The sequence below is a fragment of the Urocampus carinirostris genome, chromosome 1 (assembly GCF_059441175.1).
Source record: "Urocampus carinirostris isolate Australia breed hairy pipefish chromosome 1, RoL_Ucar_1.0, whole genome shotgun sequence".
Classification (NCBI taxonomy): domain Eukaryota; kingdom Metazoa; phylum Chordata; class Actinopteri; order Syngnathiformes; family Syngnathidae; genus Urocampus; species Urocampus carinirostris.
The window spans coordinates 17,971,774-17,996,773 of record NC_142349.1 but is presented as its reverse complement, the minus strand read 5'-3'; the positions used below and the strand labels follow the sequence as shown (position 1 = coordinate 17,996,773).

General features: G+C 39.5%; 2 protein-coding genes and 1 pseudogene across 2 annotated transcripts in view; all 3 read left to right on the top strand.

The window, feature by feature from the left end:
• elfn1a (extracellular leucine-rich repeat and fibronectin type III domain containing 1a) overlaps positions 1–25,000 on the top strand; it is a 134,596-nt gene that overhangs the window by 48,448 nt on the left and 61,148 nt on the right. The window lies entirely within an intron of this gene.
• On the top strand, positions 2,262–22,055 carry LOC148373795 (uncharacterized). The gene is made up of 4 exons (XM_088320621.1): positions 2,262–3,674; positions 3,876–4,545; positions 19,260–19,402; positions 21,957–22,055. Exons 1-4 carry the CDS (start codon positions 2,853–2,855, stop codon positions 22,053–22,055), a joined length of 1,734 nt encoding a protein of 577 aa, XP_088176747.1. The 5' UTR covers positions 2,262–2,852.
• On the top strand, positions 23,845–24,145 carry LOC148373794 (U2 spliceosomal RNA; annotated as a pseudogene).

Below are 25,000 nucleotides of genomic sequence, written 5' to 3'. Positions count from 1 at the left end.
GGACAGCAACAACAGCCCGGCAATACTAATGGGCTTTCAGGGCTCCTCAAACAGCGTCGCATAGCATCTCTGTGAGAGGCGGCGGAGGCTGAAAAATCCGCGCAGCCACATTAGTCCTGACGGAGGGATGCGTTTCCACACCTCAACCCGCCCCACATCTACTGTCTCCTCCTCTTTTCATACCCTGGCTTGAGCCTGTCCCATACCGCTACACCTAACCCTCCTTGCAGAGCGAGGAGCACTGACCGGTAAAGACTTAGGGACAACTTTAATAGTTTGCTACATGCACCACTTACTGGGCTTCTGATGCAAGAAGTGGTTTTCACCGCTCTGTGTTCAATGCATACTTTTTTACTTTCACTATTTAATCATCCGCATAGGCCTTACAAACTGGCTGTTTTTACAACAGTTTACTTTGGTCCCTGCACGTATGCAGCAGTTATTCAATCTTAACTAGTAATGTTGGATACAGCAGGTGGCGCGCCAGGGCCTTCCTAGAAAGTGATTGACTACTGTTGAATTGAACCGAGAATGATGACAAGTTGACTTACAGAAATTATATTAGTATTTAATAGTGCCCCATTTTTATGTTTTACAAAATATAATTTTCTAGCCTGTTCACAATCAAAAGAACTTTCCCGTGTCATCCCAGAAACAGAACTTAAAGAGCATGTCTTTTTTGTTCATATTGTCTGTTGATGACCTTGTGACGTCCATTGCAGCCCGGATTCTTCCTTTTCCTTATTAAAGGTTTTTGAGTTTTTCCTTGCCCTCATGTACGTTTCAGATCAGGCGATGTTGTAATGGTTGTGAGTGCAGCCCTTTGAGATTTTTTGTAATTAAAGGCTGTACAATCAAACAGGACTGGGATTTACTGTACTTCCTTTGCTTAAAATTTCAAAAAAAAATGTTAGCATACCTTGACATACATTGAAATGTTATTTCTAAATTGAAGCAATTTAGCTGTAAAATATAAATCATGATGAGCATTCAGAAAGCATTTAAAAAGGTAAACAACCTGTGTTCGGCACAATCTGTGAAGTACAAACCATTTCTTTTTTCACAATTGTTATAACATTATATATTGTATTATAAATTGAGTCCAAAGAACCTTTTCACCGGCCTAAGCATTTGTTTGACCAATAAAAGTACTATATACTGGATATGTGTTCATCTATTTTACCGATACATACTCTTTTAGGAACTCTTCAGCCAATCAGAATGCAGAACGTATTGCATGAGGAAAATTTGTGAAGCAGCAACACCGTGAAAGGTGTGCTATAGTTACAGCGAGGCATTAGTGTAACTCAGCCTTGCTCAAATAAAGTGTGAGGTGGAATAACATTTTTACCACCCAGAAGTTATGTGCTTGAGCCTGTACTGAAATCCACCTAGGCTTTTGGAAAAACATTCTTAAGGAAATTATCTGTAAATTCATTTGATTGAGCTACATTTTGAAATGATGTCCTAACTAGTCATTGTCGTAATGTATTTTTCATAAACCTTACAGTATATTTAAAGATAGGGTGCGTGGTTTGAGGCGTACTTAAAATGTTGAATTTATAATGTTTTCTCTTTAGATTATGTGTTAACAATGTCCTTCCGCTTTATCCGACCACGCCTTTTTGCTTTACTTTTAGCAATGTTGTTCAGGGCAGAGATATGGGAAGAAGGAATGGGAGAAAGAGAGGAAGGGGGGGGGGGTGTATTGGGACAAAATGCTAGTCCCTGCAGATATTTTTTTCCTCTTTGTCAGTTTAGCCTGAAAATGGTAAAAGCAAGAAAAGACCTGTTTTAAGTACAATCCACACGACAACCCAAACCCCAAGAAAGATGAAAAAAAATAGTTTATTTGAGAATGGACATACTTGCACGCACAACATAAGGTGCTTGACGGGGTTCCAATAAAGACACAAGCCAGGGGATGGTGACAGCGAGTAAAGGAGCTCCAAATTCCATACAGATCGTTTAACGATTTGACATTTAATATCTTACTTACTGTTTCAGTATAAATAGAATTAGTACAGTGTGTATTTTTATTATTTGTACTTATTTCATTCAGAGTTATTAGTTTTTAAAAGCTTTTTGTCATGACCGGAACAGGCAGTAACGTTTCAAACTATGCTTTAATGGGGAATTGAGGAAGTCAGGACAGGGGGAAAAAAACCAACAGCGATCCGGTGCTCGCAGGGCAGGAAGAGCAGGAAGCCCTCGCGAACGAAGCGTGGTCGGCAGGGGTCAGCAATAAATGATTGGTGAAAAATTAATGCCATTAATTGCGAAAAATTAATGGAATGGTTGCTTAAATTCATAAATCCATTTATTGCAAAATTTAAATAATTAGCAATTATTGCGAGTTTGCGACCCATTATTTGCGAAAATATTCGGGTTTTTTGTTAGTCGATTGCGTCAACAAACGTGCAAATTTTCTCGCCGCGCGAGCATTTCGTATGCGGTCAAGGGCACATACACGCACAATCGGGACAGTGCATGCATATGCGTAAGCTACCGTGTTTCCCCCATTATAAGGCCCAGCTTTTTATGAGAAATGAAATTCAACCTTCCTGCAAATAAGAGGCTCATATTACCTATGAAAACCGTAGATATCAACGTTATTTAACAACGGCAATGCTTTTCTAAGAAATTCTTAGCGAAAATTTATTACTTTTGCACATATTTTTATTTCAAAACCTCAATTTTTGACGATGATTTTGAAGTAAGGCCGGCCTTATATTCGGGGAAACACGGTAGCTGTACGTACATAGTGTGGTTGCAAAGCAGCTTTTTATTGGTCGGGACAAAATCGGGCTTGTTGATTAGCTCACGTTTTGCCTCAAGCACGTACGTCGTGGATGCACATACGCACATGTTGTACACCACTACTATTACGCTGTATTAATTGTAATCTTCGCACGGTTATGGGACCGAAGGAAAAAATGGTTAGAGAGTACTTCACACAGATTGATGTCGTCAACGGCAAATGGCGCTGCTCATGTGGCGCCGAGCGCATCCAACGGCGCAACACCTGTTGGAGCAATTTGGAAAGCCACATTAAAAGTCAGCACTTGCAGAAAGAAAGTGATGCAAAGAAGCAGGAGTCATCCAATCCTGGATCGATAGAAAATTTCCTGTCGTCACCTTCAACCGTTTGCCGAAAAGGAATACGAATCTTCAAGTGGCTGCGGTTGGTTTGTATCGACCTGGAGCCTTTCAATGTTGTTGATCGGCCTACCATCAGGGACATCAGCAATACGGAGCCAATCTGCACAAACACCTTAAAGAAGTATTTGGCCTTGGTGACACAGGGTGTGCGACAGAAAATCGCCTTCGATCTGCCATCCCGATTCGCGGTGGTATTCGACGGATGGACTTGTTCTTCCGATTATTACGTTGGCGTTTTCGCCTCGTATATAAGCCCACGCGGTCGGGAAAGTGCTCTCCTCGGCTTCTCAACACTTTTGGATCCCAAGGCACAGACGGCTGAAAACCACCTGGTGTTCATCGAAGACATCCTTAGCAGGTACGGCAAGTCTATGGCCAACGTGGTGGCGCTTTGTGGCGACAACTGCAAGGTGAACAAAGCCATTGCAAAGCAGTGCAATGTTCCTCTGGTCGGCTGCGCCTCCCATCGCTTCAACCTCGCTGTCAAAGAACTCTTGAAGCCCTACGAAAAGGTGAACTTATTTTCTATGCTGCTTACTTATATCTCACAATATCTATATTGAAGACAGAGTGCACTCTGTCACAGCGGTTCCACAATATTTTTTTCACATACCCCACGCGGCCACGCCTTCTATCAAAGGAATTTTACGCAAGGCGATTTTAAGCTGCTCAAATTTAGCATATTTCTTATTTCCTGCTTTTACTTTTTTAAGGTACTCTGTAAGTTGAACTCCTTGATGGCTCGCCTGAGATATAGCACGCTTAGTGCACTACTGGATGAGTACACAGACCTTCGACCGTTGACGAGAAATGAGACACGGTGGTCAAGCACGGCAAAGATGGTGCGCAGGTTCTTCGAGCTGCAGAAAATTCTTGCAAAAGAAGTTTTCACCACCGACCCAAGGGTGATGGATTTACTTCTCAACGCAGCGGATGTTCATAAACTCACTCAACTCAACGGTGATTTGGCCAAGTTGGATTATTTGACGCTTACTTTGCAGCAAGAAGATCTGACAGTCGCAGAGGCGAGGTACCTCTTTGATGTTGCAATGTCGTCCCATCCTGCCATGGCCCATCACCTCAGCCCCGACGCCGAAATCGTTCAAGCGCCTATGTTTGAGAGGGCTATTGTGAAAATTCAAAACCAAAAACATGGTCAACTTACGGCAAAAGAGCGTCAAGCAGTGGAGGCTCTCAAAGTCACCGAAACTGCACCGGTCGATGAAAGTCCAATAGATGAGTCATCGGATATGGCCTTCGGCCAAAATTTGATAAAACGGCGCCGCCTGAACATGATGCTGCCCACCTTTGATCAATTTATCGATACAACATTTATACTGCCAACTTCCAACATAGTAGAACGCTTTTTCAGTGCTGCCGGACGTGCCTATGCGGATGAACGGTACAACTTGTCAACAAATTGCCTAGAAGCCCAACTTTTTTTGTTTTCTAACAACCGTTTCTGGGACAGCGAATTTGTTTCCCACATCGTTTCATCTAATGAAAATCTCTAACATTTTCACTATCTCCGATGTTTCTATGTTGTACACATTTTTGTTCATAAATGAATGTGTAATAAATAGCAAAACCTCTTATTACTAAGGTGTCTTACTGCGCATGATAATGTTGGCGTGAATGTTCTATCATTCACTGTTCATCTAACCTCAGTTAGTGTTCCGACAATTCGCATATTAACTTAGGAGGAATCGACAAATTATAATTATAAAACAAGCCCCAACATGACGGTAGCTGATGTGATCACCAATAACTCAGAAGATATTTTTTGTACTAAAAGTAAAGATTAAAGGGACCAGTTTGTTCGACCATATTGACACGGCTAGTATACCATTAAATTACCAATTAATGGCTAGAAATCCAATAAATACCCATTAATTGGCCTTGCCGCAAAAAAATTAATTTTAATTTTTTCGCACTTAAATATTAATTTTTTTTCCAAAAATCAATTAATGATGACCCCTGGTGGTCAGAGATCAGAAGCAAGTCAGGCAGCCAGGACGGGAGAGCAGAGCGTGGTCGGAGATCGGAAGCAAGTCGGGGAGCCGGGACTGGAGACAGAGTGTAATCAGAAATCGGAACAAATCAGGTAACTGGAGACGATCGGGAAGCCAGGGACAGACGAGCAAAAAACAGGAACAGGTCGGGAACAGAAAGGGAGCCAGAGGCAACAATGCTTGCCTTGCATGTGCGGAGGTTCGCTTATGGACTGACCAGGAGTGAACGAGAATGACGTGTTTAAATACGAAGAGGACTAATTAGGGAATGAGTGGCAGCTGGACCTGAAGAGTGAGCGCAGGTGAAGGCAATTGGCAAATCATGACACTTTTAGTCTTTTCTAGGCTAGTTTTGGTCTGGCAAATAAGGTGTAATGATGACATTTTGTTTACTTCGTTAAGATCAAAATTATGATCCGGCCTAATTTGTTGGGGGTTTTTTGTATTCCGTGTGAACTAATTACGGAAAAAGATTATCATCTGATTTGAAATTTGGTCTGGGGGCTGCTTGAGTGTCGGCAGTCCTACCTTTCAATGTAGATGAGTTCCCATTTGGTTTTCTTCCCCGCAAAGTTTTTTAGTGATGCCTAAATGCTCTTTTTAACCATTTCAATTGAGGTTGTGCATGCAAACACGTTTTATCCAATCATGTGTTAGAATTTTTGCCCCTTTGACACAGCTGATAATGCACAGTTGACAAGTTAAACCGTAAGATGAGATAATGTGACGCTGCTCTGCCTCTTCCACGGACTAACGCACCAGTCATTCAAGCCGCCATGACAGACGTGTGGCAGCAGAAGAGAAAAAGCTGCCGACAGCTGTCAATGCTCGTGCAAAAAGCATTTCTCCCGCTTAAGTCAGTTCACTTCCGAAGACAGACGTAATGTCGTCCTCAGTTCAGCTATTTGGGTCAGAAAAATGACAGCCGGGCCTTCATCTCCCTCAAAGGGCTTCAGTGCCACCACAGAAGTGTCTGCTGAGTATGAAAGAATACTTTCCACTTCTCTGTACTCGTCTCTTGCCCTGAGCCGCCTAACAGTTTGCTTTAGTTTTTCGGTTGTTTGAAAACAAGTATTTTTCTCTGCTTTCATTCCAAAAGCACCATGCTTCTGTATAGCTAAGGTGTCATACTACGTACTTTAGCTCAATGGCCACATGGTAGAAAAAAAAACATTCTAACGGGAACCAGAAATAATGGCATAAACTGTGTGCCTTAGCTGGAGGTTTGGGGCCCTTTTCGGCGGCTCACAATTAAATTATGATACATGAATCCAGGATCTCTAAACTACAATGTGGATGAGCTGACCAAGCAGCCACTGTACATAGCATGATCTGGAACATCTCTTTATCCCAGAGGGAGTCGACCATGTGGTGCAGAACTGGGCAAGCATCAAGTAAATCTCCACACACCTAACTCTGATTAGCCTAACCCTTTAAGTTTGCTGTTTGAACAGCATACGGAGTTATCTGGACACAAGTGTAACTGAATTTGGGCCGGCAGTGCTAGACAAAGGAGTGGGCAGAGGCAAAAAAAACAATTGATGTACTAGAGGTGTAAACTACAGAGTTGGTGGCACTAAAGTGGATGTGAATTAAAACAGTAATATGTTTACATTTGGCATCACTTCTTGAAAGAATGACATAAGTTCATTCCAATCGTAGGCAGGACAATTTATACCAGGTTCTGAATGAAGACAATCACAAGAATACACAGGAAGGTGGTCACTGTTTGAAGGGAATGAGAAGGCAGACAATTTGGCTTACAGGAACCCTCAGCGCTAATAAGATTGAAATACAAGGAAGCATTAATAAGGCAGAAACTAATTGTTTAATTAAGTGAAGAATTTATCAGAAATGGCATCAAGAGATGGTGAGTGTAGAGGACAACACCTGAATAAAATTCAACAGATTGTTAGAACAGCAAGAGTGGAGACGCTAAAGAAAAACTAAGGATTGGTCGCAGTGCCTCAAACAAAACATCAAAACTGATGGCTAAACATACCACTGGATTGTGTAAAGACTGTCAAAAGGAAATATCAGTAAAGCATTTTGTAATAGATTGCAGGAAGTACAAATCCAGAAGGAGAAGATGAAGAAGCTGTCAGGAGAAGTAATAAAGGAAATATTACGAAAAGGATGGTGGACTTGAAAAATAGGCCTCAGTAGGCAGAAAGAAGAGATCCGCTGGAGTGTTCCCCATTCGGGCCCTGGTTCTGTGAAATGCTTTGCCCTCTGAAGAACGTATATTTTTACAATTTCTAAGAACGGAGCTTTTTAAAAGAATTTGTGTGGAACAGAGACAAATATCCAAAGTGATGGATGCCAACCACAGTTAAATTAGAAGAAGAAGCAGATGTGTACGGGTTTGAGTCACTGTCTTTCACATCCATTATTGCTTTTACATTGTTTTCCACTGGATTTCAAGTTTGGTCTGTTTTGGTTCAAATAGTTTGTTGATTGGCCCTGCGACTGGCTGGCAACCAGTTCAGGGTGTCCCCTGCCACTGCTCGAAGATAGCTGGGATGGGCTCCAGCACCCCCGCGACCCTACTGAGGATAAGCGGTGCAGATAATGGATGGCTGGCATACGTGTCAACCTCCACGGCTATTTTCCCTTACAAAATAAAAAATAATCTTACACCATATATATATATATATATATATATATATATATATATATATATATATATATATACATTCATATATTTATATATATAAATAAATACATAAAACATTTTGTCGTGAGATACAGAGTTCCTCGACACGAATAAGGTTTATCATTAAAAAAGTTCAAAAATTAAGTAGCAAAAGTAGGAAAAAGCACATGCAAATATAATAAAGTAGAATAATACATTTTCTCTTTAAAATTATTAATTCATTTTCTGCATTAAATTATTGTTGGTAATATACTGTTTAAAGGGATAACCACAAACCTGTCTTTTTTCATTTTCTCCTTTTCTACTTCCTCTTTTTTTCTTAACTTCTTAATACAACATAATCATTCGTAATATAATGCATCAAAGCAAGTGAGCCGTTTGAGAGCCGGCTCTCTTTAATTATTAAGCCCAAAAAGCCGGTTCTCTAAAAATAGACGAACTTCCTTTCACTACATAACTACCACATGAAATACCCAGGCGGCAGACGCATGCTCACAGAAGCATCAAACTGCTCGCTTCGTTTGCAATGAAAAAATACGATACCGAGATAGATGCTGCCGCGGAGAACTCGTTTGACTTGATTGATTTGCCGTTTCGTGATATTCGGTGTATACCGGATGGTGCCCATCATTGACAAATTTGCGTTTTTCCGTACAGATTTTCTTGTACGTCGTACAAATGCATAATAAACGTACTTTGTATGGCAAAAACGTACAGGTTGACAGGTATTGGGTGGATAGTTTGTTAATTGTTTTTTTTCACCACTATTTGTTTGTTTACTTTGCTCCTGATCTTGTCATTCTTTTTTTGTGCTCCCCTGCTTCCAGCATTTGCGTCCGCCACAAATCGTAACGCGCTCAGAAGAAAAAAATATTTTTCAAGTTAAATCGTTGATTGAAATTTTTAATAGTTTGTAAGGTAATCAGGTAAACATAACATGTATTGTTTAAAAATCTGATTTTTGGGGGGATGAAAGTTGTGATGACGACCCGCACATTTAAACAACTCTAATGTCAAGTACAGTATAGAAACCAGTAGTAGTTATTGTTTATGAACTTACTTTGACATAAAAAATGGCTGTGGGCTTCAAGTCCCAAAAGACATATTTTCGCTTTACGCGATGCCCAAAGTGATAACACCACCCCCGTGCATAAACAGTGGATACGTAATTCATTATTGTGGTCAGTTCCAAATGCAAGTTCATCTTTATGGAGGCTGCAAGTATCCAAATTGTTTTGAGGATTTAAAAAGATTTATGTTATTTGTTTGTAAGGTGCAGAAAAGGGGCCGTGACATATATAAGGCAAAGAAGTCAAAAATGTTGCAGTTAACTGTGTTGTATTCAGGGTTGGGTAAGGTTACTTTAACTTGATTACTTTCAATTACTTTTGGATTACTCCAATACCAAATATGCTAATAAAAGACAAAAGAAACTATATATGAATAAAATGACTACATTTTGTGCAGGCTTGGGGAGTAACGGAATACATGGAACGGCAAAAATGATGTTGGCAAGCTGTTTGGAATTATTTTAATTTTGTTTCTGTCGCATTTTATGTTAGTTTTGCCGGAGATCAAAGAGATAAAAGCCTGGAGAGAAAGTTTACCACGTGTTGTGAGTCATAATTTTATTCATATTTATTTTCTTTTGTCTTTTATTAGCATATTTGGTATTGGAGTAATCCAAAAGTTATTGAAAGTAATCAAGTTGAAGTAACCCTACCCAACCCTGGTTATATTGGATGCTTATTTTGTGAGGCAAAAAAGAAAAGGTCGATAACAAACTTCGTGTTGACATGTGAATACATTTTTGGGGGGCTTTAACCATTTTTGGAAGGTTCTTTTACCTCTAGAGTGACCTAATCGATCGCTTGTAAAATATTTGTAACCTGGCCAAACTTGTTCTGGCCTGAGAGAGTAGAATGTTTTTCTGGGAAAGCTGCTCAATAAACAAAACTCCAAATGCCGATTCAGACTTTTTGGACAGTTTTCACATCAGGGGTAGCCTACCTGACTGCCTGTAAAAGATGGTGTTTATATTCAATGTTGACCTTTTCTGGGAAAGTTGAATGTCTTTATGAAAAAAGGCCAGAGTCAATAAAGTCAAAAGTGCTAAGTCGGTGTTTATTATTATTTGTTTATTCACCTCTAGAGTGACCTATCTGATTGCGTGTGAAAGATTGGGATCCTGGACAAGCTATTTCTGGCCTGGGAAAGAAGAAATTCTTTCTGGCAAAGGTGTTCAGTCAGCAAAACCAAAAATGCCAAGTCAGCTGTTTTGGCAGCTTTCACATTTGGGGTAACCTACTTGACTGCCTGCGAAGGGTGGTGATGATATTCAATATCAATCTGGCCTGGGAGAGGGAAATGCCTTGCCGGAAAAAAATGCTTAATCAGCATTGTTTGGCCATTTTTCACATCTAGGGTAACCTACCTGTGTGTCTGTGCAAGGTGGTGATCATATCTAAACCCTCTAACCCATTTCCTGGCTGGACAGACGCATAAACAAACATACTTAAAAAAACATTGTCACCACACTCGCTCTGTTTGCAGGTGATAAATAGACAGGCCTCCAATCACTTACTTTTTATTTCAAAAACTGAACAAATATAGTGTTGTTTTGTGCTGATGTGGGCAGCATAAGTGTCAGTTATTCAACTAGCACTGATGCATTTTCCCATTACATCAAAAACGACTAACTGCCATGATTAATAAATATAATATAGTCAATATGTAGCACACTCACGGGTATAATAGCCTTGAATAATTTTCTATTTCCTAAATTGCTCTGAGAGATTTTTGCTCAATAGGAACGTTACAACTCCTGTTAGGGAGATACTACAGCATGGTTCAATATGTGATACTACCTCCTGTGTGATATATACGCGAGCAGTTGTGACTCTTGTAAGGCATGTTTGTGCCTCGCAGTAGAGAATGGTAGACTCTACAAGAGATTCTCTTCCTCCTCCGAGATGATGTCAGCACTCCAGCTTTGAGGCGGCTGGCATTCGTCCAGTTAGAAGGACATACGGCGAGGAGGCACAACAAACAATGTGCTTGCAAAAATCCGACCCGCTTCTTAAAACAATCCCGGCCTTCACTTTTAGGATAATGAATAATTCATACACGAGGAATAAAAAGCATATTTGGAATATCCCAGGAGAAAAGAAAAGTCGTTTTTAAGATTCCATCTTAGAGCGTGCTTGTTTGATGGAAGGACTATAACAGTGGTCTTTTCAACTCACTGTTAAGTCATACATGGCGGTTTTCAGAGATTTCCGATATTGTTCTTCTTTAAGTGTCACTGTCTAGATCACAGGTGTCAAAAAGGCGGCCCGCGGGCCAAATCAGGGCCGCTAAGAGATTGAATCCGGCCCGTGAGACAACGCTCAGAGAAATGCAAGAGAAAAACAGACTGCAGGTTGAAATATGTCAACTTGATGTTGCCAAAGCCAGGTGCCTCTCACGAAGACACTGTACTTGTATTTATTTCTCTCTCGCTCTCTCTCTGTCTCTCTCTTTTCCACCCCTTTTCTCCCACTCTGTCTCTTTCACTCTCTGTGTCTCTCTTTTTTCTTCCTTTGTTGTTCTTTGTCTCTTTCTCTCTCTGTGTCTTTTAACCTCCTTTGCTCTAACTTCCTTTTTTCCTTTTCTCTCTTCTCTCTTTCTCTTTTCATACCCTCCACGCTTTCTTTTCTCTTTTCTCTCCTTCTGTCTTTCTAATTCTCTTTGGATTTCTTTCTTCCTCTCTCTTTCTTTCCCCTCTCTCACAGCTTTTTATCTTTTCTTTTTCACGCTCTCTCCCTTGCTTTCTTTCTTTGTCCCACCCTCTCTCCTTTTCCCTCCCTCTTTCTCTTATTTCTTTATCCCTCTTTTTCTTTCTCTTTAATCTACTAGTGCGGCCCCCGACAAAATGTTTGTTCTATCGTGTGGCCCCCGATTAAAACGAGTTTGACACCTGTGGTCTAGAAAATAAAAAGTGGTACGTCTCTCTTCTGCAAGTTACATTAAAAACAATACTCATCATCATGTAATGAACATGATCAAAATATACCAGGAACAAAAGTCAGGGTTGACCACGCTTGGTTAAAATTCAGAAAATTGTCAAAATGTCGCTATATGAAAAAATACTCAAAGGTGGGGTGCGTAGTTTAAGGTAGCCATCGATACGTTGAGATCAATGACAATACAAACAATACAATTCATAATCCGTGAAGTATTGAACCAGTGATAAAAAAAGCGCAAAGTAGGGAGGGATTACTGTATTTTCTGAATGTATCTAAACATGATCCATTACAGTATCACGGCATCGCAGCGATAGAATCCGACCCTGCATCCCAAATGCACAACCCCTAAGGGGGTTTTTCATAGCAATGCATCCATGCATTTGTCATGTTATAAACAAGTCACCATGTGAAAGCAATGCAAACGGTAGATGACAGAAACAAATGCGAGGTGCTGAAAAATCAGCAAGGCACCATGGGAATTTTTGTGTCAATGCGCCTGCATGTGTTTGTGAGTACGGGTTGGAGACAGCTTTTGACAGTTGAAAGCTGTGGAAAAATATACTTTACTAATGGCAGAAAGACTCGTCGTTTACTATCCTACTTTGTTATGCAAAGACTGAACGGGAACTACATCCGTGAGCCTCGCAATGCAAGGAGATGGAAGCGCTGCGTATACAAAGGCTGTCGTACTGTGGGCCAAAAAATTCATAGCAACTGTGTCAGCAGCTTTTCATGTCAGGTTTTCAATTAGCCAAGTGGGCAAGACGAGCATATGGCTTTTTTTTCTCATCGGCTCTAAGGACAGCTCAATTTGTGCCCTGCTGTCCCTGCAGACCTCACTGTGAGGCTATCCATCTATTTACTGTATCTTCTATACAACTTATCTTCATAAGTGTCAGCGAGAGCCAAGAGGCAAAACACAACCAGACAGCAATATCGCTGACATTCAAACATAGCAGAAGTTTTACATTTTTAACAAATAATCTATGCATATTTTACAGTGTGGAAGGAAACGATAAAGAAAAGCAAAATCTCCAAATATGCAAGCTTCAAACAATGAGTAAGGATTTGAACCTCTAATCTCAAAACTGTGGGGCGTGTGCAGTGATGCCACGGTTTCCTTTAAAAGTTACTCCAAAATACGACTATATGTTACTGATAAGTTGGTTTTAAAAAGAAAATGACATTACTTGTTCATCTATCTAATACTGCTGCTGACATCGCCTCAACATAAAAATGACGAGGTATGTTGCATTGATATGATAAACAGGGTAAATAATGAAAGTCTTTATAGAAGTAAAAAATTTAAAAACTTCCTTCAACATAAATGCTATTGCATTAAAAATACTGAATTAGAAAATAAATAGCTGAAATACAGAAATTAAGCAGGCTTTTTGTGAAAACCTTTTTATACAATTCAAAAATATTCAAATATAAACTAAACACAGTCATGTTTGTTCCCAGTTTTCTTATTGATATAGCCCAAAAACAGTAGAAGTAAAAAGGCATGTTGGAAATAACACTCCAAACGCCAACCCAAACCTTAAAAAAAGAAGAATTTATTAGGACTTGAGGAATGACCTTACTGAGGCTGGGATCTTGACTTTAAGCCAGGAGATGACAGCAGAGAGTAGGACAATTTAAAGATGTGAACAAAACCTTTAATCTTCATTATACAATTGTATGTATCTAAAACAAATCTGGAAGTCATTTCTATAAACAAAACGAAAAAAACTGAACAAAGGGTTCTCAGGCATCCGTAATAGTAGGGAAAAAGAAAGGCAAGAATCAATTTACAAGAGTCCATTTACAACAGATGAGGTTGAAAAAAGAAAATAAGGGTAAATGGCAGATGTGAAGCATTTAGTACGCAACAAGTTGAAATGATTTGCACGGCTCACTTGTCCCACGAAAGTTGTTGCGCCAAACCATAAAATCCCTCCCTAACGTGTCCATTGACGCCAAACGAGCCGTCATCCCGGTCCCGAGTGGATTCTGGCAAATCCTGTTGCATTAAAGTAGCCTCAACTACAAGCTGTTCGACAATACGGCGCCACATGCTGCTACACTACAAGCTGTGATGATACACAGAGCCTATGGGATCAGACAGCGGCCCTCTCACAGCGCTAACGTCTTTCTGGGGATCCTGAGTCAATAAATCTCTCCTTTCTCGCCTCCAGCTCACCTTCACACCGGCAATTGCGACTGCCCCCGTGTTTGTGACCGCATTGCAAATTTGCATAATGTGGTTTTATCATACTTGCAGACCGGTGAGTCAACAAACGGGTGGTCACATTATTTTGCAGCTCTAATGAATAAACACGCGCATGCACTTACACCTGCTTAATCTAACCTACACGCTGGGGAATCGACGTGAAGCTAACAATGCTGAATCCATTATTTCAGACTCAAGTTATTCAATGCAAATGTACATTATTAAGATTTTATTGGATTTTGAATACAAGAAAGTCCTGGAAACACAGGGTGTGTTAAGAGTAAGTAGCCTTTAGGATTAAATGGTGAACAACTATGATGAACATTTATGTAAAGACACAATAAGAATATGGTAGCAGGGCTTCCCATAGTAAACAGAGTTTTTGTTTTTGGACTGAACGAGTTCTCGGTGAGAGGAAGTGCGTAGCATCTTGTTAGCAGGAGGGTTTTAGTTGCATAGATAGATTGTTGAATTGCATTACACTTTCTTAGTGGTTTAGAATTTAATAAGAAAACAACCCTTTTGCTTTAAAGAATCAATCTCATTGGCCTTCATTGTTGGTATTAAACTAGCCATTGAGAGTACCATTTGAAATCATCTTTGACATTTTATGAAGCTCTTTTTTTCAGGGTTCATACACCTTTTCATTGCCAAAAGCAAGCACTTTTTGAGGACGTTCAAAGCCAATTTTCCAATTTTTCCAGTGCCCTTAAAAGAAAAAAAAGCGCTGTGAATCATATATTCTGCAGAGCCACACAAATAACTGCGGTTTACCTTTGTGATTTTAATCTTAGTCATGCATTTATCAGGACTAGGAATATTTAGATCTGGAGTATATCACAAATATATTTGTAGATCTAAAAAATAGATGTGGGTATATTTTTGAGACAAATCTCTCCCCATATAGGTGTTGGGTAAAAATAATGGGAAACCCTACCTTAATTTAATGCACAGCCCATAATAAATTTCCATTTTTGATATGTAATTTTTTATATTAATACGCATTTCATAGTGCCCTGTTTAGGTGTGGCATGCCCCTGTCCTCTTGGGCGCAACCTGTAGGAGGCAATGACGCTTCATAGGTCTATGCCATATAAACCGATGCAGGATGCAGTTAACTATTAGGGACGAAAATATGCGATGGCAAAGCAAAGCCACCAGAGAAATGTCAGCATCCTTTTTAAGCAGACTTTATGTGAAACATGACTTCAATTTCAAGCATTGACAAGCACTTCACCCATTATTTAAGAACTTTTTAATCTTTGAAAATACTACATTTAAACTCGAGCATTTTCAAGGATTTTAAGCACCTGTAAAAAAAACTGTTTTTTATCAAAACTCCACAGTCTGGGACTTTTCAAATTTGATTTTGTTGCTGTTGTGTTGGTCAGCAATATAGCTCAGTGCTCTAAGCATTCAATACTTATGCACAAACAATGACAATTAAATGTGGTTACTGCAACCTGATGAGACAAAGTAGGCCTCTTAATGAGGCGAGGCATTTATTGCCCAATTAGGATGGAGTCAAAAGATTGGGTATTGTCCAAAGACTAACCAAAACTGTAATTAGCTCTGATGAATTTCTCGTTTTGCTCAAACATTTTGCTCAGCTACTGTTCTCCCATCGTTTCCAAAGTTCATTCGGCAAAGTTGTTAAGCCACCAACTTTTCTGCAATGAACTTATTGTCGTCTCCGAACAAAACAGATGCTAAAAAAAAAAAACAGCTGCTTCTGTCTGATTGTTGCTGAAAATTAACATTGGATATTTCCACTCTTGCCATTAGTGTTTCCAAAGACACAAAATTGCTTCATTTTGGTCCCCAGACTTGCTTGTTTTGTTCGTTTTCAACAAACTACATCCACACCATTATTGTTTGCTATTGATTAGAATGTGGAGCTCGCTTGTCGGGGGAAGTTCAACATATGCACTATTCATTACAGCACAGAGCTGTTACATTAATTATTTTAATGCATACCCACGGAGAGGCAACATTGGGTTTCGCCTCACCCTGTCAACTCCCACCCCCTTTACTTCCAAATGCATTAACTCCACGCAAACTCCTTTAATGAATCAACTTTGGCAAGATGTGTCGATATGATGACACAGAGCACTGCTGCAAACTGTCGACGTGCTGCAAAACGCAGACTGAGGCAAATGTGATATCAAATTCAACTTAGTAGCATTGGGTTCGAAAAATATACAAAAGGCAGAACAATAGGATGATACATTTCTCGTAGTGATGTGAGGAATCCATACCTGTCAACCTGTACGTTTTTGCCGTACAAAGTACGCTTATTATGCATTTTAAGATGTGTACGACGTACAAGAAAATCTGTACGGAAAAACGCAAATTTGTCAATTATGGGTACCATCCAGTATACACGACTATCACAAATCGGCAAATCAATCAAGTCAAAGGAGTTCGCCGCAGTGGCCTCTATCTTGGTATCGTTTTTTTCGTTTGCAAATGAAGCAAGCGGTTTGATGCTACTGTGCGCATGCGTCTGCCACCTGGGGATTTCCCATCATGCATCATTGTGGAAAAAAAAATGGTGTAAGATTATTTTGTATTTTGTAAGGGAAAATACAACAGTTTATAAGGGCATGGAGCCCTGGAGGTTGACAGGTATGGGAAACAATTTCTTAGCATAAGCAATACAGCAATGTACACAAAAATTCCAAAACAATCGCACAATAATTCAATATCAATTTGCTATTTCAATTTCTTGCATGTCATTTTCTATTCAAGTCAACACGACTTAGTATACAAAAAAGACCGACTAAGCTACACGCCAGCCGAGTCGTGACACTTCATTGCTAAAATGTTCGTTCTTATGGATTAACAAGTGCACTGTGACCGAGTGTGCAAGTTCACTGCTGCGGGAATAAGGTGCAATCACCTGAAGATTGAGACTGTGGCCCCGAAAAGGAAAGCTGCGAGTGGAGGCGAGGGGGTGTCACATTGACTTGCTGATGTTTAGCATGAGAGCAATTTCCTATTCACAAGTGGATTAATAACTCGTTTCTACAGGGACTGTGTGTTAAGTGTTAAGCAGAAATATATCAATTACCCATTAACATTGAATGGTGTCTTTCGATACGAGGGTAGTTATTTAACATGTAGCCAAACCATAGCATCTAAAATGTGTTTAATTTCTTAAAGAACACATCCCAGCCATATTTTACCACTTTTGAAAATAGGTAAAATTCGGGAATTCAGAACATTATCTTCTTACTGATTACAAAAAACGATCTATTGAAAAGAAAACCTAAAAACAAGTGTACTGTATGTATCTCTGAAGCTGCAATGAACACTCTTATTACATTTGTATTAAAATACAGCTCTTTTTTGCAAGGCTGAAGTGTGTTCCACGTTAGGAAAAAAAAGGCACGGCGACAAAGGCATCTAGTATCAGACATATTTTTTTAATTTTGCCGCTCGGTCGCTAAATTCCTCTCGTGTGCGTAGCTCACGAGCTGACCTTTTCCATAACGCATGCACTCTACATACAAAAGACCGCAGTGATTTCTGAAACATTTATGAAACCATTCTAGAGGAGAAATTAGTCTGTGTTTCGGCAAACATTACTCATATAATACATAACAGGAGCAAAACGGGAGGCTTGACAGTACTTTATTCATTATTTAATATGTACTCTTGATATTTAATATTTTTCACCTACAAATTTAGTCCTCAATGTATACATCTGAATCGAACAGCAATATAATTCATTTATCTAAAACGCCTAAGGTTGCTAAAAATGCCTTTAATTCTCGAGGAACAATGATATGCGAATGCAATTTGGGTGTTACCGCGACCGCCAATGACAACAACACAAAACAACAACCTATTCTGTCTCTGTTGCAATATGGAATTATTCTCCACAGTATGCATGCCCTGGTGCTGCGTTCTACAAATATTGTGTTTACATGTTACGCGGCGTAGTCATCATTCGGGTTTTCTTTAGGCACAGTCTTAAATATGTGCTTGTCAAGGTCATCTTTGACTATCCGCCATCTTGAATGGTCACATGAGCTTAAAACACGACGCAAACAATCGAGAGTAGAGCTGAAAACCGGTGTGGGGGGACTCCGCGGTATTGGCGTTCTGCAGCCAAAGCGGTCAAATTCCCAACACGGCTTGCGCCAAGTGTTTAAGAGCTTTAAAGTGTAAACCTGGGTGTAGATTGCTAAACATGACTTTCATGACTGAATTTCAGAGCCTGAATGATATATGTGCCCCAATTATTGGAGTTCTTTCAACAGTCAGTGGCTTCACAGTGTTTTTGTTTCAGTTACTTTCTTCATTTGCTTTGGAATAACAAATTTATTGCTTGACCTAAACGGTTTACAACATTTGTTGTTGTTTTTTTTTATTTATTTTGTGTGTGTCTGTATGTTTTTGCATATTTAAGTCATCATAAATTGAAAGGTTTGCTCAGAGAATTGTCAAACTAAAAACAATAGAGACCTTTCAGCAGTCTTTAACATGGTTTTCAAAGTAAATCAGAAATCATAAAAACATAAAAATATATTTTAAAAGTGCTCAAAATACCTTAATTCATTGATGTAAAAGCCTATATATCAGTGGCTGATTTCATTTCTGACAGCTTCACCGCTTATCATCACGAGGTTGGTGTAGTTGCTGAAGGCCATCCAAGCCATCTTTGGACTTTGGACCCATGACACCCTGAACGGGTTGCCAGATAATCGCCAGGCATGCAGTTACAAAAAATTAACTTGCTCATTTACACCTAGGGACAATTTGGACCTGCTAATTAACCTCGATGCACTTGAAACGTGGGAGGAAACCGCAATGCCCACGCAGGCACGAAGAGAACATGCAAACTCTGCCCAAGGGGGCCAGTAGCTGGAAGTTAACCCTGGGCTTCTGCACTCTGGAACTGCGCGATAACCACCTATTCGATATTAATAGTACTAATAATAGTACCAATAATTTTAAAAGAATAACGATATTTGAAGCAGTGTCCGGCACTCTTTAATATAAGTTATATATAAACATAACTATAAACAGGAAACAAAGATAATTATACCGTGAATGTCCATTTCATGTGACTGTGACTATGATACAAACCAAGCATATTATATTTAAAAAAAAAAAAAACTTGTTTCAACTTACCCATACACAACACGTGTTGAAGATGCAGAGGTGCCTTTGTGTTTGCCGTTTCCTTTCTGTTCCAGACGTGTCTTTTGCGCTGACGGTCAACCCCCATGTGGGACCATTTTTCATCTTCCATCGTGTCACCATGTATGAGTCGCCGAGCAGGAAAACCTGCTGTTCGTTGGCCTCAACGCACATGGCACACCTCAAGGTTCTGACACCGGTGACATTTTAATCCGAGCCGCTTTTGGGGCATAATAGCAAACTTAAATAGATCTTTGGCTGCACTCAGTCATCTTGACAAGCTCTGCAAACAACTCTGGGCGCTTAAAATGGGGCTCGACAGTCCTCGCGGCCATCTACCTCTCCTCTGATTTCATCGATTGGCGCGCGATGGAGGGCTCACGACTCTTGTCCTTTACACAACATAAGCCGTTTTCCATAATATCCGGCTGACACTGGTGTGACTTTGCCTGTGATAACTGCCAGAAAATCAGCCCGTTTATTCTACTCTTCTAACATTCACTCAGTGGGCAACAAAAATGATTCAGAAGGCATGTTTGCCTACTGATTCTCTTGGATTCCAAAACCATATTAGGTACAGCAAGATATGTTTAAAGTGGCAAGAATTGGTTTTAGACTAAGAACAGTATTACTTAACAATATATGTCTCAAGTCAAATAAAAAGAAATTTCTCTCCCAATCTACAAATAACAACAAAAGCAACAACAACTATGTAATAAAAAATTGGTTAAGAAAAATGTTCTTAGCCCCTTCAAACCCCCCCCCCACGAAATAATTAAAAACAACTGCTATAAAAACAAACTGCTATAAATGTAATCAATACAAGGCACACAAAAAATACACAGAAATAAAATAAATATGCTACAGAACAAAGTAGATTGGATTTGTCAATGCTGCATACCAGTATTACCAACTACAATCACATGAATAATACATGGAATAATTATAATTTGCCAAAGAAAATTATACATGCCAGAAAACAAGCATGCGTCAAGCACTCTAATGACAAATATCAGAAAACATGATCATACAAAAGGTGAGCTACTATGGAAGGTTGGCTATACAAGTCAATAATTAAACAAAGCAAACGGAATTAAAGCTGACATTTACAATTCCTGCAGGTTTGCCTCCAAGCTGACCTTGAATTGAAGTGCTCACTTTATTAGCTCGACGATATTTACCTGAAAAAAAAAAACTAATTAAGTGGAAAACATTGTGAAAACCTCAAAAAAAATGAACTCTGTCAAAGACTTGGTTGTTGTCCTTAGACAAAGTTTGGAGGGCAGCTTCATGTGATTCTACTCGAAGATAGCATTGAATGTAATCTGGAATAATGACACCTATTAAACATGGCGGGACATAGGAAATTTGAGAGACGACAGTATCACAGTTTGCATGCGGGTCCACCAAGCGTGCTGATGACAGAAGTTGTTGGAAATGAAGGATGGTGCGATTTGGCTCTTAATTGAATCTTTGTGGAATGGCTGTGCTGTGTTTGACAGCTGCTATTACATCTTTATTTGCTTCGTCAGTGTGCCGGGATTTAATTTGAATTTCATGTTGCAAAATACAGAAGCTATTAATCACCAGATCTATTATTTGTTTTAAAATTCATAGACAATGAATCAAAATTTATGGACAATGAATCCAGTTGCTTGGGTTCGATTCGGGCCTAAAGGTTTCTTTGATTGAAACAGTGCACATGCTGGCAATTGGCTCCCATTTGTCCATTTTTATGATTACTTTTTATCATTAGTGGACACAAGGTCAATTATATTGCCAGGCAATTTTTTTTTAATTTATGGTCACACCTTTTGAGATGGACCAGATATGGTTCAAAATGTAGGTCTTAATAGAAATAAGAACATTATATGGTCAGAAAACACAAATGAATAGTTTTTTTATATCGACAGGTTACAATGTTTGTCTACAAAACACTCCAAAATTGTCTGCATAGCAGTTTCTAGAAATAGGCAAATGACATACTTCATCTTATGAACTCTAACTGTGTGAACTGTTCTGTTTCTGTGGTTTTGTGTGTTTGTCATTAAGGCCGTTTGATTGTTAGTCATATTTAATTTTCATGCTAATTAGACCTTTATTTTTATTTTGTTGTCTTACTCTTTCAAGTCAGATATGGGCGTTTTAAGCAGTTCTTGATTAATAGTTAATGAATCTTTGAATGAATAGTTAATATATATATATATATATATATATATATATATATATATATATATATATATATATATATATATATATATATATATATATATATATATATATATATATATATTGAAAACCAAGTGAATAAGCTACTTTACGGTGTCCGTTATCTATAGGTGATCTAATAATAATCAAATTTTTTCATTAATTTTGTGCTTTGGTGCTGAACAGCGAGAGGAAAAGTAGCTGATTCCCATCAGCAAATTGGGCACAAGTGTAAATTTGCGACAGGGTGACTGTGCTTTTACAGAACCGTCATGTAGCAAAGGTAACATTAAAATTCCTTGAGGATGTTAAATTAGTTACGAATAATCGACTCCCACCTTAAAAGGTTAAATACATGCTTATTGATGCTACTAGGACAATGCACGACATTTTTATTATCATTTTTGACAGTGCTGTGGTTAAGTTTCCACCTCTCATCACAAAATTAATCTTAGTCCAAGCATTTGATGTCGCAAGGATCCCTTTGTTTTCTTGAAAAGAGAGCACGTGTTTGAAGCGTTGCTGTTCCTCCCCAACTTCCTCAGGCCATTTCCCATCATCGCAACCCTATAGAGGCCTCCTTCAGCCGCTGCTGCCTGAGTGCCCTGAAGAAAAACCTGCTACGAGCAATAAAGCATAGCTGAGTTCCACTTGTCATCCTTAGCCTTCTACCCTACTTCTTGCAGATAATAACAAATTACCAGCCACGTCACTCAAGACAGCGGATGTTGAAAGAGAATAAAAGACGTCCAAAGATGTTCTTTAAGGATAATCGGGAAGAACAGGACGACCGAGGTGAAGCGCTTTGACTCCTGCGTGTGTGCTGGAACACTTTGGCTTCTTCCGCTGCTATTCCTAGTGCGTACAACCGCAAGTCATGAAAAATATAAAGAAATCCTGGCAGAAAACCATTATGTTTTTACATAACATAAGAAAAACAGCAACAACAAAATGTTGTTGCTCCGAGATGCTCCTATTGCCAACATTTCCAATCTGCAAATGTTGTACTTGGCACATATGTAAACAGGGCTTCTTACTAATCTGGCATTGGTTTATGTAGGTTTTAGATCAGGGGATAGAGTAATAATAGTCTGTGGTTTGTAATAATCTGTGGTCTGTGCAGCCATTTGAGACTCTTAGTGATTAAGGCCTATACAAATAAACACGACTTTATATGTAGTATTGTAAAAGTAAGAAGTATAATACCAAGACACGTGGAGTAAATTGGGAAAAAAGAAATTGCGCAGCTTGCGAACAAATTTCGGCTTAATTGTTTGCACGTTAGGCAGCATGGCACAGTGGTTGGCGCATGTGCGGTACAGTTCTGAGGTCAAGAGATCAAACCTCCTGTGTGGAGTTTGCATCTTCTCCCCCTGCTTGCGTAGGTTTCCTCCCACATTCCAAAAAAATGCATGTTAGGTTTATTGGCCGGTCCAAATTGTCCCTAGGTGTGAATGAGCGAGCGAATTGTCTGTCCCAGTGTGCCCTGCGACTGGCTGGAAACCAATTCAGGGTGTCTCCTGCCCACTGCCCGAAGACAGCTGAGATGGGCCCTCGCACCCCCGCGACCCTACTCAGGATAAGCGGTGCAGATAATGGATGGATGGATGGATGGTTGCATGTTTGCCAAGCCAGGAAAAAAGGCTGCATTTATGTCAAGCCTGCTGTAGATTGTTGGGATAAATGCGCGTTCAAATCATCTTTCAATTGAGCCTCAGGATCGATCTCAGAATCATGCATTTGGAAATGTAAATGTTTGTACATCGTCTTTTACAGCCAATGAGCAACAGCTCCTTATGGAGGTTTATATAGATCTGTTTGAAATTATAAAGGGTTAAAAAAAACGCTTTTATTAAGGAAGTGGAGAAAGCCTGGTTAACAATTACCCACGGCTATATAAAAATGTATACTGTTTGTAGGCTGCTCCAAAGACATATGAGCAGGAGGCCCAGGTTTGAGTAGTGGCTAATGGATTTATTTTACCCTTCATAAAGGACATACTTGTCTCTCTTTCGCAAAGGGACCAAGGAATGGGAGTCAGACCTACATATACTATATTACCCTTGACAAAGACTTCATTGATATTATCTTTGCGAGTTGCCGTGACACTTTTTAGAATCTGAAAAAGAAAAATAATATACATATTCATCAAAGCTCTGATGGACATTAAACAAGCAGTCTTATTGTCATCGCAATAAAAACACACGGCCTGATATAAATAAATTTAATACATGAATCACTCCATAAGTTAACTTGACTGGTCTATAATATGTAATGAAAGGACAATACCATAAAGTCATAAAGGAGCTGCACGAATTTCTGAAGTTGGTTACTCTCTGAGCTTGCTCTGTCCGCTCCACGCATCGGCCCGGTATTGCAGTACCTCCGGGAACGGTGCATTCGCAATGATCGCAGCAAGGCTTTAGGGCTAGGACCTTAGCTTGGCCTTTTGGCTAAGAGTAAGTGTCCCGGCTCCTAGGCTTTGTAGCGTATTATGAACTGACCGATAATGGATAATGAATAACGAAGATAGAACAATAACCCTTAAAAACCCCAAAAACCCCTGTCTGTTAAAAAAAACATACCGCACATGTAGAAATCGGCTTTGATGCTAGTTCCTTAGCTTGGCCTTTTAGCTTTGATTTTTGCATTCCGGAGATGGAATAAGAGCTTGCTCTGTCCACTCCACGCATCGGCCCGGTATTGCAGTACCTCCGGGAACGGTGCATTCGCAATGATCGCAACAAGGCTTTAGGGCTAGGACCTTAGCTTGGCCTTTTGGCTGAGAGTAAGTGTCCGGCTCCTAGGCTTTGTAGCGTATTATGAACTGACCGATAACGGATAATGAATAATGAATAACGAAGATAGATAAATAACCCTTAAAAACCCCACTCTCTGTCGCCATCTCCTGTCTTAAAGTTATGATCACAGCCTCAGTAGGCGAATTCATGATGCGCAAATATGTGCAATTATTATATGCGCTCAAATTTTAATCTTTTTGGGGGGTTTAGATTAACGTTTGGACCTTTGGCTTGCAGAGACAAGCATGGCCTCACTCTCTAGCACTCCCTGGGCCCAATTTCTTGTAGCTAATTCGTTCTGCAGTGCAAAAAAGCGAAATCGCTCTTTGAATGGATGAATGGATGAATGAATGGCCCTTTGAATTTAGTAGAGCAAGTTGTTTATTTAAGGACACCTCAAATGCTGTGCCGCACCTTCATAATTATAATAATCCAACAAATCAAAAAAGTCCATGGTAAGGCTTTCACACGAATGACAGTAGAAGTGCATGATGTATAGCTGAGAATGATTGTAGCATGGTTGTTTGCCTGGTCTGGAGCAGTTTAAATCTAGAGAAAAAAATCCCCATAGTGACTGAGCTGAGCTAAATTTAACCTTCTTTCATGCAACCGACTTCAGGCTAAATTCAGCCAAAATAGTGAACTTATCCCGGCTTGATCCCTTATCTTGGTTTCCCGCAATACCCGCCTGGAAGTAGTAGTTATAATGCTGTCATTTGCAGTTGTTTCCGATAACTAAATTACAAGATAGACATTGTTAAATTCACCCAATTTCTAGATTACCGTAT